The sequence below is a fragment of the Podarcis vaucheri genome, assembly GCF_965113315.1.
Source record: "Podarcis vaucheri genome assembly, chromosome: Z".
Lineage (NCBI taxonomy): Eukaryota > Metazoa > Chordata > Lepidosauria > Squamata > Lacertidae > Podarcis > Podarcis vaucheri.
The window spans coordinates 4,704,227-4,720,835 of record NC_138758.1 but is presented as its reverse complement, the minus strand read 5'-3'; the positions used below and the strand labels follow the sequence as shown (position 1 = coordinate 4,720,835).

The following is a 16,609-nucleotide window of genomic DNA, read 5'->3' as shown; positions in this document are numbered from 1 at the left end:
TCTGTGGGGGGTGGCGGGACGGGACACAGACAAACCCCCAGATGAAAAACAACTCTTGAGTCGAGAATTGCAAAACCAGCTTTTAATACTGTGTGACTGCTTTGGCAAAATGAGGTGTAGCAGGTGATGAAATAGCCTGGGAATGCCCCACCTCTCTGCCCCCAACCCAATCTTCTTTGAACCCTGGCTAAAGGAGAGCAGCAGTGATGATGCAGAGGTGGGGGTTGCTGGCTTTTTTTCCCCAGTGGGAGGGCTCCCCATCCTTTAACCTCTGCCTGGCTAGCAAATCAGGTAGTTGCAGTGAAAGCAGTGGCATTTTACCTTTCTCTGTTGTGTTTAAAAGGCCCAGGAACACTCCCAATGCAAAAAGGAGGGGGCAGGAAAGAGGTGCCCCCCCCGGCCTGCATGGGTTGCTGCTGCTGCAAACCTTTTCCTCCAAAGCACTAGCCAGGGCGGTGGAAACCAGCATGAAGTGCCGGCTAGAAACAGCAGGGAGAATTCAAAAGACGCAGACCAATGTGCATGAGCTCTTGTCCCGCCTGCCGGTGAATCCTGGGCCACAAATTTCCCTGGACTACACAGTATGGATACAAAGTGCTTCCAGGATGTAGAAAGCACGTCAAATAATATAATATTCAGGTTTAGCATCTTTTATTTTTACTTTCCTTTCTTTCTGGTGTAGGTTAGGGTGATAAAGAGCAGGAGGTGTTGGGAGGGCAAAAGGAAAAAGGGCCTGGCCAGACAAGGAAAAGGCACACAGGCCCCCCAATTCTGCAATATTTTAATCCCCAGAACGGGGCCCAGCAGGGGAGTCTTAGTGCCTACCCAATCATCCCTAGGCTGCTGAGGCCTAGTTAATCACAACCAGAGGCATATTCAACAGAGGATCTGCAGTGGGCAAATTGTGTGATTCTCGATATCAGAGGCCATCCTGTCCACAGGGACTGTGCCTGGAGGACATTATGTGGGCTAGCAGTAGGGAGAAAAAGGCCACGGCTGGTGGGGCATCTGGCAACGGGAAAATCGGAGGGAGCCCGGTATGAGGGCTTGACAGAGTGATGGTGATCTGACTTGGCAGGCCCACAGCCGCTGCCCCCCCCTCTCCCCACCAGGCGTGCTGTGCTGTAACCAAGTTGTGAACACCCCTGCCCTCCGGTCCTGAGACCCTTAGCAGGCTGAGCATCGGTCACTCTTCTCTTGTATCCCTGAGTTCCGCCGGAGAATGTCTTTGAGGGAGCCGTCCTGCTCCGTCAGTAGCTGGTTGATTTCGTTCTGCTTGTACTCAGAGAGCTTGTGGCCCAGGAAGGAGCCCTTCTTCGACGAAGGGTTGTGGCTCTTGGATGCGCGGCGGGCACAGGCCCTCACCAGCAGGAACACCACCTCCGTCAGGTTGAGGATGATGCAGATGCCCGAGGTGGCCAGCATGAAGACGGTGAAGACGGTCTTCTCGGTAGGGCGCGAGATGAAGCAGTCGACCGTGTTGGGGCAGGGGTACACGTCGCACTTGACCAGGCGGATCATCTGGTACCCTGGGTAGATCATGTAGAAGATGTACATGAAGGTGCCTTCAAAGACGATGCGGAAGATCACGCTGCAGATGTACGTCCACCACAGGGACCCTGAGATGCGCATCTTGTGCTTCTTCACCTCCTCCAGGTGCTTGGGGTCTCCGTGGCCCGTCATGACCAAGAGCTTCTTCTCCTGGTGCTGCTGGTATGCCACATGCATGGCCACCAGCAAGGCCGGCGTGGTCACCAGGATGAGCTGTAGGGCCCACAGGCGGATGTGGGAGATGGGGAAGTAGTAGTCGTAGCAGACGTTCTTGCAGCCAGGCTGCTGCGTGTTGCAGGTGAAGGACGACTGCTCATCCCCCCAGACGCTCTCCGCGGCCACGACCAGCACCATGATGCGGAAGATGAACACCACAGAGAGCCAAATGCGGCCAATGGCGGTGGAGTGGCGGTTCACACCGATCACCAGGGCATAGAAGCCTTCCCACTTCATTCTTCCGCACTCCTACAAGGGAACAGCAGAGCCGGGTCAGAGCAGGATGTAGGCAGGTACAGGTTCCTCCTCCTCCACAACCACCACCACCATGCTGCTGGTAGGGATACAGGTGGATGCATAACACGAGTTATGCCATAGAGGTCTATCTAGTTCAGTATTGTCTACACAGGCTGGTAGCAGCTCTCCAGGGATTTAGGAAGGGAACATTCCCAGCTCTACTTGGAGATGTAGGGGATGGAACCTGGGGCCTCCTGTGTACAAGGGAAAAGCTTTCCTACTGAGCTACGGCACTTGCCAGAAGGACCGAGAGTGTAGGCATCGCAGATTCTCCTAAGTAATATTTTTCAGAGAAAGGCCCATTTCCCTACCTCCGTTCTGCTAAGCAAGGCAGGCGTGTATCGACTGCTCCAAAGCCGTGCTGTTGCCAGACTTCTGAAATCAAGAGTCAATGCTCCTGTGCCCACCTTTATCGTTTTATTTTAGGGCCTCCTTTAGTTCAGCCTTTACCTGCAAGCACTGTGGCCGAAAAAAAGCCACATTTTAACAATGGGTGGAGCTGCAGTGCCTGACACCCAGTTTGTACAACCCCTGTTTTCAAAAGAAAGACATGTTGGGTTTAGCCCCTGGACTTGGGTCTGATGGGAATTGCTCTGACCTGCACAGTCCAATGCCTTGAAAAACAAGTGTGAAAAAGGTAATGGTGCTACTCAACAATTTTTACTCAGCATAGACCCATTGGAAGGAATGAGCATGACTGAGGTCCATTTCTTTAAGCAGGTCTACTCTGACCAAAATGTAGCTAAATGCCACCCCAGGATCATCCAAGGAAATGCCAAGTTGCAATCCAGACACATCACAACATTTCCAACACTGTTTCAACACATCCAGTTCTAAAAGGGAACAGAGGCAATGCCAGTTCTGGCTGAGACTTCTTGTACTGGAAGACGCACGTACTGGAAGACGCAAGATTTGCCCACTCTGGAAGAATGGCAGACGAAGTTGATTGACTACATGGAATTGGCAGAAATGACTGGCAGAATCCGAGACCAGGGAGAAGAGTCGGTGGAAGAAGATTGGAAAAAGTTTAAAGACTATTTACAGAAATACTGTAAAATTAATGAATGTTAAAAAGACGTTGGATTGGAAAAAAGCGGTGTTAGTAACAAGAGTAATAAGAATATGCAAATTTGGATTGATAATGATGGAAACTATATTTTATTGTAGTTTAAGATGTTAAATAAGATTAAATGTCAGAGGGCAAGAACTTGCTGAACTAAATATTTGAATTGGGATACAGAAAGGGAGGTGTGAGAAGGTCAGGATACTAGTGAATAAGATATAATATTTGGAGATATAAATTTTCTTTTTTCATCTTTTCTTTTTCGGGGAGGGTTGGCGTTTGTTATGATTGTCTTCTTTTTCTGTTGAATATCTGTTTTGTTTTGTAGTTTTTCTTATTCCTGAATTTTTTTTCTTTTTTTTCTTTTCTTTTCTGCGTTATGTATTTTATGTTTAAAACCTGTTTAAAACTTGCTTATGAAATTTAATAAATATATATTTTTTTAAAGAGACTTCTTGTACAGGCACACGGAGGCTCAAGAAACAAGTCTGCAAACAGAGGGGCTTCTTGGGGCAACAGGCAGTCACAGAGGAGACCACTTTCAACTGCTCCCTTTCTGCTGCTGCTGCTGCAAGGCAGTCTTCACCAACTTGGATCTCTCCAGTCTTGGGCCATGCTGGGCAGGGCTGATGGGAACTGTATGCCAAAACAGCTGGAGATCACCAGGGGTGAGAGATCTTTCCCCTGCCTTCTTTTGTTGGGGGCTACATTCCCTGGGAAGGCAGCAGAATCTTTCAGGGGCTGCATGGTGGCCATGAATGGGGCCAAAGGCAAACTGTTCATAGGGGAAAAGTTAGGACCAGAGGTGCCAGCTTGCAAGGGCAATGGGGTGGGGAGCAGTGTCACATGCAAGCATCGTGCCTTCCTCCCTAAGATGGGCAGAAGCTTCCCAGGCTTTGGGAAGGAGGAGCCAGTGGAACATTGAAGGGACTAGCCTACTCCACTGCCAGCATGGCACTGGGCAAAGCCCAAGCTAAAATCAGATGGGGCCTTTAATTTCTGCCAGTCCATTTCCCCCCGCTCACACCCTGTTTGAAAGCTGAGGGCTGCCCCAGTTCTAGATAGTAAATGAAAATGTTCGCTCTGAAACCCACAGGTGTGTCTTCATAGTCTCCTGCTTTTTAGCCATGGAGCTTTTCTCAAGGGAGCAGCACAGCCTAATGATGTCTGTCTATTCTCCCTCCCTTCCTCCCTGCTTCCCTGACCACCTCCCACTGTTCCTATGAGAGGCACATGACATGCAGCAGAGCAGAGTGTTTGATGGGGAGGTCCTGAATTCCATTGGGGGCAAAGCTTTGCTGCTTGCTTGCTAGCTGGCACTCTCACTTACTTGCAAAGATGAGGTGCAAAACAAACAACAGAGGTTTTCCAGGCATAGTGTGGGACCAGAGATGCATGGCATCTCCTTTACTGACATACACAGCACTTTCTGCTCTGTCACTGTGCAAGCCAGCCCAAAATGGGCCTTTCAACATGATGGTTTGGAGAGCGACAGAAGTGTTGGTCAAACATTACATTCAACGAGGGTTTAATTAATGTAAATGTGAACGCTGCTTAGGGAGTCAGATCATTTGTCCATCTAGCTCAGTATCACCTGCACTGACTGGCAGCAGCTCTCTGGGATTTTGGACCATGGTCCACCTAGAGATATCCAAGGTTGAACTTGGGACCTTTTGCATGCAAAGGGGATGCGCTCCCACTGAGCCACAGATTTTCTAAGAGCCATAGCTTAGAGGAAGAGCACCTGGTGTGCATCCAGTAGGTTCCAACTTCAGCTTTTGGTACCTCCAGGCAGGGCTTGGAAAGACTGCCCTGTCTGAAATGCTGGGCAGCTGCTGATGGTCAGTTTCAACAATACTGAGCTGGATGGGCCAATGGTCTGACTCCACAGAGGGCAGCTTCCTTTTCTGCCTCTGCATACGAACAGCTGAGCTGTAAAGCCAAACAGTTACTCACATGGAGCATTAAAGTCTCTGAACACCAGTGGAGCTGCACAAAACAACACAGGTAAGCTCATCCATGCACACATTGGTACACGTGGCAAAGGCAGGTTGTACCTGTGTTTGAACAAGCCTACAGCCAGAAAAAGAGGCAGCACTGCAGATGCCCAAATGCCTTTCAAGCAAAAAAAGGGGGTTCTCTTTCTGTCAGAGACAGGATGAGTTCCAGGAGGTGAAGAGGTGCAAGTACCACCCAAGAGGCACAATGATCACCCAGCCTGCCCCAGAGGCAAACTCCGTGTGAGCTAACAGAAGTCAGAAGTCACCACAGCCCCAAACTCACTAGGTGGACAACTAGGCTCTCCGGACCTCAGGCGTTCAGCAGTGATCCAGAGATTGCTGTAGTGAACAACCTTGCAAGGTTGAGGATTGTTAAGGAATAATACAGCTATAAACAAAGCATTTTGATTTTGAAAAAATTCATGGGAAAGAGTTTTCCCAGCTTCTGGGCATCTCTTCACACCCATTTAGCTTTGAGTCTTATCTAGAAGCAGCTGCCATTGCGCACTTCTTCTGATGCTACAGCCATTGACGCTTCAAAATGGGAAGGAGAGCTGCAGAAGAGTAGGTTGGGGTACCGGCTTTTTAGATTGAATCCGTGCCCTTTTCTTGCTTCTGGAAAAATAGACAGGTCCTTCCCATCCCACCACTGAGGACCACCACTGCTGCCCTAATCTAGACTGCTACCCACCAAGTCATTCCTGCTTCTACAAAGATCTGGGTCAGGGGAGGTTTCACAGCCGGGACTTTACCTTGCCGCAGGTCCTTCCCAAGGCAGCCGCAGGCTCCCTCTGCAGGGTCAGGCCTCCCAGCAGACTGTGCCCAGCTCGGGGAAGTCATACGCTGCTTTATAAACTACTTTGCATACAATGAGGCCTTTATCGGCCCCCAAACAACACACTTTAGAATTCAGACCAAGCGCCCGGACTTCCGCCCACCCTTGCCAAACAAAGTGTCTGTGTACGGCATTCCAGGCCGTTCTAACCAAGCACCAGCACCTGGTCCCAGGCTCTGCCAGGGGCCAGAGACCCCACACAGTGACCTCTCCCCTCTGGACATCAAAGGATAGAAGCTGGGGGTGCTAAACTTTGTGGAAGAAGGAGCCAGGAGTTTGACTGGAGGCGGCCGCTCTGCTCTCAGGCCAGTGAACACAGGCATGCCTTGGAAAGATCTGCAATGGCCCTGGAGGAAGTGGGGTGGGAGAAGGAAGAGTTAAGGCTGCTAGTTGCTGCCCCCGGGGGTCAGAAGGGAGGATGCTCAACACGCCAGCTGCCTCAGCCATGACGCCTTTTGGCGTCAGCTGTACCATGTCCCACGAAAAGGGATGGTGATTTGCGTCTCCTTCCGGGGTGCAAAGTCAGTACCGGAATCCGGTGCCAAGCCTGGCAGAGCACAATGATGCCTTCAGTCCTTTGAATTAGGAAACCGAACCCTGTTCCAGTGCATCCTTCCCTACACACTCACACACTCACACACCCACACACCACACCCACACACACACCCGCCCACACACACACTCACTGCCCTTCATGAGCTCAACAGACAGAGCTGCCTGCCTAGAGCACAGGAGGTAACTGCTGGGCAGAAGAGCTTTGCTGTGGAATAAGCTCACAGAGCATAAACTCGGTCCAAGAGAGATTCCTGCCACATGCATGAAGGGGTGAAGGCAGGGAAAAAATCACAGGGACTGAAACTGGGGAAACTGCTGGCAGGTGCTGGGCTGGGGGCTGGGCATGGAGGCAGTGCTGGATTAAACCCTGTGGAGGCCCCTAGGCAGTCAAAATCCGGGGGGGGGGGTTTGAGCCTTGCTAATTATCTCCTAGTACATTTTTGCTCTTTCAAGATCAAATCAATATTGTTTTGCTCCGTTGTGGGGCCCATAGACCAGCACCTACTCTGCCTATTGGTAATCAGGCACTGCATGAAGGACTTATCAAGCAACTCAAGGCAGCAAATGGATTCCGTGTCTGGAGTATTTGTGGGCTAAGACCTTTCAAATGCAGACCCGTAGGAAGGATGGTGGCTGAGGACAGCTCCCAAAGTTCATGCAATGCTACAAAGAGGCTGGAAGGACTGAGCACTGTCCCAACTGGATGGCAACTTGATCCCAGATCCCAATCCAGTACTTGCAGTGAAGGTGGGTGGGTGGAGGTGCAATGAAGCAATAACACAGTGATTTTTCTGTGGGAAGGTAACCATTAAACCAGTTCAAACATAGCTGGACAAGGGGCCATGGGTCTGAAAGGAGCAAAGGTCCTATTCAGGGCAGCAGAAAGCTTTGGAGAGGAAGTGGCTTGAGAACCAAAGATGAGTCATGTTGGGGATGGGAGTGAACGTTAAAAAGTAAAATAAAATGCATACACTTTTCCACCAACGGAAACAGCCTTCCTTAGAGCACAGTGCAGTTCATGGAATCATACAATCTAGGAGTTGGAAGGGACCCTGAGGGTCATCTAGTCCAATCCCAGCAATGCAGGAATCTCAGCTAAAGCATCCATGATAGATGGACACCCAAACTCTCTTTAAAAACCTCCAAGGAAGGAGAGTCCTCCACCTCTCGTGGGAGACCGCTCCACTGAAGAACAGTTCTTTCTGTCAGAACGTTTTTACGAATGCTTAGTCAGAATATTTGTTTGTTATAAAACATTCACTTTGGGTGTTGGTATGCATCCCAATAAAACAAGGCAATTAGACAATGGAAAAATAAATATTGGTCAGCACATAAAGCAGATCTAGGAAAATGACCAAACCGCAGCACTAGTTGGTGGTCGAAGGAAAGGAAAGTGACGTTCAGTGATTGGATAGTTTCAGAAAGTTGCTACAGCAACGTTGTACTGGAGCTCTATATAAGCAGGCTGACTGAGCCCTTCAGTTCAGTTCTGTTCTGGCCTCTGAATAAACAAGAGCTGTTTGAAGAATCGCTGTGTCGTCTGATATGTTCACCCACAACTTAACACTGGTGACGAGGATGGGATCGATGGACATCAGAGCACAGCCAGATGCAGCCACCCTCTGAACTGAGCTGAATCACTGAGCGAAATCACTGAACAGAACCAATTCAGAGCTGACTGTTCTGGCTAGAGCACAGTGTTCCATCCATCGCCCTTCACGCCTGCATCAGAATCATGGCTTCACTTGTGCCTCTACCGCCGTTTGCGCAGCCTTTGAATCATGGGACTCCTACCTCACTCGCTTCGACTGCTACCTCCAAGCCAACGAGCTGACAGAAGTATCAAAGAAGCAGAAGCGGGGCTTATTCCTCAGCCTCTGTGGGCCTGAGGTGTTTGAGACGGCCCGGGCATTGGTTGCGCCTGAAGCAGTCCAAGCAACACCATGGGACACGATTCAAAAGAAGCCCCGCAACCACTACGCGCCAAAGCCATCCAAGATTGCTGCCCGCCATGCATTCTACCACCGGAACCAGTCAGAGAGGGAGTCAATTAACAACTACACTGCTGCCCTCTGACAGGCTGCAATGCACTGCGAGTTCCGAGACTTAGATGATGGCCTGATGGATCGAATCGTCTGTGGGGTCCTGGACATCCATCTGCAACGGCGTCTCCTCGCCAAGCCAGACCTCACGCAGCAGAAAGCCATTGAGGAGGCAGTGGCCTCAGAAGATGCCGAACACTCCGCCCAGGAGATCCGCAAGGCCAGCAGCCCGCGCCTTGCTAGGAAGCCAGTTCCAGTGCATCATGAAGAGGCCAGCAGTGATGAGGCATCCTCCAGTGAAGACGATGACGTGCATCAGACAAAGCGGGAGTGCAGGAAGTTCCAAAAGAAGTCCAAGGGCCAATCAGAATGTGCGGGCTGTGGAGACAACCATTCCCATGCCAAGTGTCAATTCAGGGATGCCATCTGTCAGAAGTGTTCCAGAAGGGGCCACATCGCTAATGTCTGCCGTTTGGCTCCGTCTGACACCCCCCCTTCACCGACTCGCAAGTCCAAGTCTTCACTCCAGTCCGCCAAGGAAAGCTGTTTCGCTCTCACCAACTGCCGCTGCCAGTCTGGAACCACGATTGGCCAAACCAACTCGCCTACATGACGCAAGCTGAACGTCATGGTGCTCATTGAAGGAGCTCCATGTGACATGGAGATTGACACCGGGTCTGCCCTGTCCATCATATCTTGGAGCACCATCAAAAGACTGGTACCCATAGTGTCCAAAAGGCAACTCGACTCTCACCATGTACACCTGAGAGACTACCAGGGAAACGACATTCCTGTGGTAGGCGTCGGCTGGTTCCTTCAAGGAACCTGCTCCGACTGGTGGTGGTCGAAGGTCAGCGGCCAAGCCTCCTAGGGCTAGACTGGTTTGATGCCCTCGGCCTGGAAGTCACCGGCATCAACTGCATCTCTAACGCAGAGACTGAGGGTCTGGTCAAAGACTTTGCCGAGGTTTTTGATGGCACTTTGGGGCAATATACAGGTACGCCCATCTCCTTTAGCCTTGATCCACAAGTCGCCCCCATCAAGCTAAAGCCACGCCGGGTTCCCTTTGTTCTCAAGGCTAAGGTGGACGAACAACTGGACAAGCTGATCGCCCAAGGAGTTTTGGAGCCAGTTGACCACGCCAAGTGGGAAACCCCCATCGTCACGCCTGTCGGTGAAAATTTGCGCTGACTACAAGTGCACGATCAACAAGGCACTTCAGCCGTACGCTTATCCGGTTCCTGTTGTCCAACACCTGCTGCATTCCCTGGGTGTGGGTAAGGTCTTCGCTAAGCTGGACCTTGCCCAAGCCTATCAACAACTGCCCATCAATGATGCCACTGCTAAAGCCCAGGCGATCGTCACCCACCAAGGGGCATTCCGTTGCCGCCGTTTGCAGTTCGGGGTGAGTGTGGCTCCTGGCATCTTCCAAAGCCTTATGGAGCATCTCCTGCAAGGGCTTCCGGGCGTGGTACCATATTTTGATGACATCTTGGTGTCCGCAGACTCACACCAGCAGCTGTTCAAGCGTCTCCGTGCCGTGTTTACTAGGTTCCAGGAAGCCAGGCTCAAGGTAAAGAGGGAGAAGTGCCAGATCGGCATTCCACAGGTAGAGTTCCTGGGCTATCTTATCGACGCCTCCGGCCTTCACCCAACCACATCCAAGATCCGCGCTATCCAGCAGGCCCCCATCCCAAAGAACAGGACGGAGTTGCAGGCGTTCCTGGGACTGCTGAACTTTTATAATATGTTCCTGCCCCACAAAGCCACGGTGGCTGAGCCTCTTCACCGACTCCTCAGCACAAAGACACCTTGGTCCTGGGGTCATCGGGAGACGGTGGCCTTCAACGCGGTCAAGGCTCTCCTTTCATTGGACAGTGTGCTGGTACAGTACAGTGAAGCCAGGCCACTGGTCCTTGCCTGCGACGCCTCACCTTTTGGCATCGGCGCTGTCCTTAGTCACCGTTTTCCAGACAGAAGAGAAGCACCGCTTGCCTACTTTTCCAGGACGCTATCTCTGACTGAACGTAATTACAGCCAGCTCGACAAGGAGGAACTGCCACTTGTGGCTGGAGTGAAGAGATTCCATGAATACCTCTACGGCAGGACTTTTGACCTCATCACTGACCACAAGCCACTCCTGGGCCTCCTCGCCGGTGATCGTCCAACTCCACCGGTTCTCTCGCCGCGCATGCTGCGATGGACTGTTTTCCTGGCTGCCTACCACTACCGGCTCGTCCGGGGGGGGGGGGGAATCGATGGGCCATGCCGTTGCCCTCTTCCAGCATTTGTGGAAGACCCGGCTCCTGCTTCATCGCTTCTCCTGATTGAGGATCTTCCGACAGCGCCTGTATCGGCTGCCACTGTGGCCTCCGCATCTGCCCAGGATCGCACCATCAGCCATGTGCTCAACTGGGTGTGGAGGGGGTGGCCACAAGTGCCTTTTGCATCAGAGTTCCAGCCCTTCACAACCAGACAACGTGAACTCTCGGCTCATCGCGGCTGTCTGCTGTGGGGAGACCGCGTCGTGATTCCCCAAAGACTCCGTCAACTTGTCCTTGAGGCTCTGCATGTTGGCCACCCGGGAATCGTCAAAATGAAGGCGTTGGCTCGGTGTTACGTCTGGTGGCCTAACATGGACGATGCCATCACTGCCTGGGTGTCCGCCTGTCAAGCATGCCAAGAATCGAGGCCTGCACCACCGGCAGCTAAGGGACACATCTGGGAGATGCCCAAGACACCCTGGTCAAGGGTGCACATCGATCTGGCCGGCCCCTTTCACAGCCGGACCTTTATGGTAGTGGTGGACACCTATTCCAAATGGCTGGAGGTGGTCCTGATGCCCTCCACCACTACCGAGGCCGTCATCCAGGTGCTGCGAGGCCTCTTTGTGACGCATGGGTGTCCTGATGTCCTTGTCTCCGACAATGGACCACAGTTCCCGTCAGGCACTTTTGAGCGGTACCTTTTGGGACTGGGCATCCGCCATGCCCTAATGGCACCATTTCATCCATCCAGCAACGGGCAAGCGGAGAGAATGGTGCGCTCGGCAAAAGAGGCACTGGTGCGTACAACACATCACCCCTCATGTGGCCACAGGGCAGAGTCCTGCCAAACTGCTTATGGGTCGCCGCCTCAGGTCCCCGCTTGACCGGCTACATCCAGAGTTTGCAGTGGCCGAACCTCCAGGCTGTTCCAAAGCGCCATGGTCATTTGTTCCAGGAAACCAGGTCTTTGCCCGGAACTTTGTGGGGGACATTCCTTGGGTGCCAGCCAGGTGGCACTCGAAGACGGACGTTTGTGGCGCTGGCACATAGACCAGCTTAGGCGCAGGGTTGGGGACTTGGACACTACCGTGGTGCCCCCAACTGCGCTCGTGGCTCCGGAACAGGCACTTACAGATGGTGAGGCTCCACCTACACCTCTCTTGCAAACTGCCAGCGTGGAGCCGAACCAAGCCACTTCAGAGGGTCTGCCAGACTTGCCACAGACTCAGACCACTGCCATGCCTGACATTCCGCCAACTCCACTTGCGGAGGTTCCACCCACAGCAGTGGATCCAGGGGACTTGGTTTCAATGCCACCTAGGGTCGCATCACAGCCTCAGCAAGAATTGGGTGGCCCCCCGGACTTGGCTACCAGTCCCCGGCGGTCTGGCAGAGTTTCCAAGCGCCCAACTTATTTAAAGGACTATGTTGTTGGACATGTAACACTGTTGGTCTAAGTATGTGGAAGTATGTGAAATGTAACCGATATGCTTTTGTGCCTAATTGAACCAATACGTGTAAAGCTGTATATAAGGAAACCATTACGATTGTAACTAACGCCTTATCTCAGTGGGGAGGGGTGTTATGTACTGAAGTTCTCACCCTGGGCCAGCAGGGGGATACTGTAGATAGTTATGCAAATGAAGGATCAAAAGTGACATTCAGTGATTGGATAGTTTTAGAAAGTTGCTACAGTAACGTTGTACTGGAGCTCTATATAAGCAGGCTGACTGAGCCCTTCAGTTCAGTTCTGGCCTCTGAATAAACAAGAGCTGTTTGAAGAATCGCTGTGTCATCTGATATGTTCACCCACAACTTAACACTCCTGACTATGGAGAACACTGGCTGGAGTCTGAGGAACAAGAGGAGGCACAGCAGGAACAGTGTCCACCCATTTCTGCCCCTACCTGAACCCCCCCCCCCGCCTGCTGAAACTCAGTGAGGATGTTCTGCAAGGCGTTGTGCCACTTGTCTTCTGCGCCTCAGATGTGAGGAAGACAAGCAGCAACACCACACACCAGAAGCATCTGAGTGGGCAGGGTGCTGCCTCTTGCGCTTCTGCCACCTGAGGCAGCTGCTTCATCCTGCCTCGTGGGTGGGCCGGGTCTGAGGCACAGAGATTCCCCATCCCTGTGCTGTCTTTAGCAGCCAGGGAAAAGATTTAATGAAATAATAGACCAGGCAAATTTCCTGTGTGAGTTCTGGAATTTGGGAGTTACAACCAAGAAGACTATGCCCTGCATGTAAAGGGACACAGTTCAGTGGTTCAACATCTGCTTTGCATGCAGAAGAATCCAGGTTCAATCTTGGGGAAGATCCCCTGTCTGAAATTCTGGAGAGCTACTGCCAGTCAGTGTAGGCAGTACTGAGGCAGAAGGCAGCTTCTTATGTTCCTAATGTAGTGACAATAAATTGTTTGCTATGTTGCCATAGAAAGGAAGAGCCCCAGCTCAGTGGTAGAGCATCTGTTCAAACCCCAGTATCTCCAGGTAGCATTGGGAATGTCCCCTACCTGAAATCCTAGAAAGCTGTTGCCAGTGAGTGTAGTCAGTTCTCAGCTAGGTGGACCAATGGTCTGACTCAGAATAAGGCAGCTTATTATGTTCCCAAATGGCCACACCAGCTACAGCGGTGGCAAAACCAGGGCAGATGTGTTTGGGTGCGGCATGCAAACCAAGATAGCAGCCGTTTGTCTCACTGTGAGCCAGAACAATCGCCATCCCTTGGCAGAGTTTACCTAGTGGGAGAGGACCAGGGTGGGCTGCAGGGAGCTTGATGCCACAGGTCAGCATTGACGGCAATGAGCCTTGGCTGAGCTCTTTTCGGGGGGTGGGGCCTGGCAGAGGTGGCAGAAGAGGGACAAGAACAGCCAGGACTGGACAGGGGTTTACAAGAGAGAAGGGAGCACAAATCCAGCAGTGAGCCTGAGCCCAGCAAAGGGTGCTTTTGGAGGGGGTGGGGCTCTGCGTCAAAGGAGCATTAACCCACTGCTTGCAGGATAGGAAATGGCACCGTCCTCATCAATTGTGAGTTTATTTGTATGCAGCTTTCCTTTGGTAAACACATGCTCAAAGTGGCACATAACACCATACCGAACAAAATAGAGCAACATTTCAAGGTAATGAAAGGACAGTTAGAAAAAAAGAACACAATTTAAACAGTTGTACTATTGTTAATAAGGCAAGCAAGCAAACATCTCCTATTAATAAACATTTAAGCAATGCCTAGTAATATAACAAGAAACTTCCAAACAGCAGCAACAACTGCACATTTTATCCAAAACTAAATGCTGCCTGAGCAACATCCCACTGGAGCTTGCTCAAACTTAAAGCAGCCTTGGGATGGCCCCAGAGGATGCACCTCTTTTTGTCACAGCTTCCAGGTAGGGCATTCACATTCCCTAAGCAGCACAGGCATTGCTGTTGCCAGCTGACACCATGGCAGAGTTTACTGGCCACTTCAACATCATGGTAATATTTCAGCAGTTGCAGTCAGGAGGTTACGTGTGCATTTTTTGGGGTGGGGAAGACAGCTTCCTAAGTTCACGCATGCATTTCATGCGCCTGTGAATTGCACTTCTGGACAAAACATATTTTCGCAAGGACAAGAGAGCAGAATCTTGAAGTTCACATTCACACTTAACTCTTTCTTATCATTTTCTCTCTACAGACTGCTAGGCAGAGAGGCCAGGGGCTAAGCAAAGCATAGCAGTGTCCTTCTTTTCCTTTTTTTAAACCATATTTATTAAAACTTGAGAAAAGAACAAAAAAGCAATATACAAAATTAACAAGAACACCAAACAACAAGAATTTTTTTAAACATATAAACTAAAAGAAAGAAAATAGAGGAAAAGAAAAGAAAGAAAAGAAAAAGAAAAGACATCCAATTCTCCGTCTATTAACTTTCTAGACTTATGCAGCTCCATATTAGCTCCATAATAGCTTCTAACTCTTCTGCTTTCCATAAACAAATCTTTTTTCATCTTAAAACCCAGATATCACAAGATCATTTTCCGTTTTGCACACCAAGTCCCTAAGGGGTTTCCAATTATTCATAAATGTCAACAAATTTTCTCTTAATTTTCCTCTAATTAAGCACATCAACTTTGCCATCTCAGCCAAATCCACTAATTTCAATAACCATTGCTCCATATAAGGTAATATATGTGTCCTTGCATCCTTTTACAAATAACAATCTTGCCGCTGCAAAGCATAGTTATGTTCAACTTCCACAGCCCAGTTCCCATCACTGCTCGGCCTCCAAAGTGCATAGGGGCTAGAAACTTGCACTTGGCTTTTAAACACAGACACACACTAAAGGAGATTTTCTCAGCTTGCTGTAAAGTTTACACCCAATACTGATTTTTGCAGTGCTGCAGAAGGAACATTATGCTGGAACAGGGCAGGATTTCCTCCTTATCCAACAGCCAGCTCTGTTGCTTAACTTCTGGCACTAACTTCAAATGTGAGAAGTTCTGTTGAACGCTGAAAATTTCAAATACGAAATGGCATGAATCAGAAAACGTAGTAGAAAAACAAACGAAAGGTTAGGGTGGGGGAGAAAGAGCATTTGGGTTGCAGGTGTCTGGATTTGACTATGCAACTTTGGGACTTGGACGTTTATAGTCTTCCATTTGCTCTGCATCAAGCGAGCTCCCACTGCTGTTTTGCGAATGTTCCAGCCATTGCTTATGAAATAACTGTACTGTATTTTGAAGTGTTCCAAGCACCACCCCCCAAAAAACCCTCAGCTTATATCCGAATTGAGAAAAAGAATGACCTAGTTGCATTTCAATGCATACACAGTCTTCCTCATTAAGTTTAGATTCTGGATGTTGAAGTCTGTAGGCACTAACTCCTAGGAATTCCACACACTGACAAAACCAAAGCACTGCCTAGCCTCACAGGATCTCTGCCAGCCTTGCCCCTTGCTAGCACACTTACCTGTAGCCAATCAGAGGACAGTCACCAGCATAACCTTTCTGCAACAAGCTTCAGCCCAGCTGCCCCAGCTGAGCTGTTTATACCTTGGGGCAGCCCCTCCCACTTCCCTCCCTCTTTCCATCTAGGGAAAACCAAAGGAAGGAGGGGAGACTCTTTTGCCCACCCTGACTTCGCCTCTTCTTTGCCGCCTCCTGCCCATATAAAGCACAAGAGGCACATAGCATAAGGATGTGTGGTTGGCACTGCCGGTTCAGCCCAGAGATTTCTGCAGGAGCAGTGCCCACTCATCTGGGTCAGATGCCTTGGGCAGATGCTCCCCACCCTGACTCTGCCAGACACAGTGGTGGCAGCAGCGGCAGAGTTTCATGGGCCAAATGCTCCCTTTCCCCCATGCAGGACCCAGAAGATGCCAGCTGTGAACAGAGCACTATGTGCCCACACCTCTCTGAGTTGGCAGCTGCTGCTTCAAAACAGGAAGATGGACTCCTGGGTTAATTCCTCCAACCCACTCTGTGTCCATACACCTTAGAAGCAGTTTTTGCAATTAGCTGTGAACGCCACAAACCAAATACTGTGCCCCCACAAGCCTTTCAAACTCTTGCAAAAGCCAATCCTGTATGTAAACATTAACTCACGTGTACTAAGACGCCCCACTCCAAGGTTCCGCGAACAGCTGTTGAAACAGCCCAAAGGTCACAAGACCCGGAGAAGGCAAAGCAAGCAATACCTTTGCACTAGGCTCACTGTCTGGGCACAGCTGGATCAAGTGTGCTTCAACACAGACACCAGAGAGGATGGCAAAATCATTGGCCATTGCGATAGCTGGCCAGTAACCTTCCT

The 16,609-nt window shown here is 50.5% G+C and overlaps 1 protein-coding gene across 2 annotated transcripts; it reads right to left on the bottom strand.

Moving 5' to 3' along the window:
- Nucleotides 1–638: 638 nt before the first annotated feature.
- Nucleotides 639–15,877, bottom strand: GJB1 (gap junction protein beta 1). Of its 2 annotated transcripts, none has more exons than XM_082208429.1 (2): nt 15,770–15,877; nt 639–2,016 (listed from the first exon to the last, which is right to left on the bottom strand). In XM_082208429.1, exon 2 carries the CDS (start codon nt 2,002–2,004, stop codon nt 1,168–1,170), a length of 837 nt encoding a protein of 278 aa, XP_082064555.1. In that variant the 5' UTR covers nt 2,005–2,016; nt 15,770–15,877; the 3' UTR covers nt 639–1,167. The 2 variants fall into 2 exon arrangements, with proteins under 2 accessions (XP_082064555.1, XP_082064556.1); XM_082208430.1 differs by lacking the exon at nt 15,770–15,877 and adding an exon at nt 5,880–5,928.
- Between the last annotated feature and the right edge of the window lie 732 nt (nt 15,878–16,609).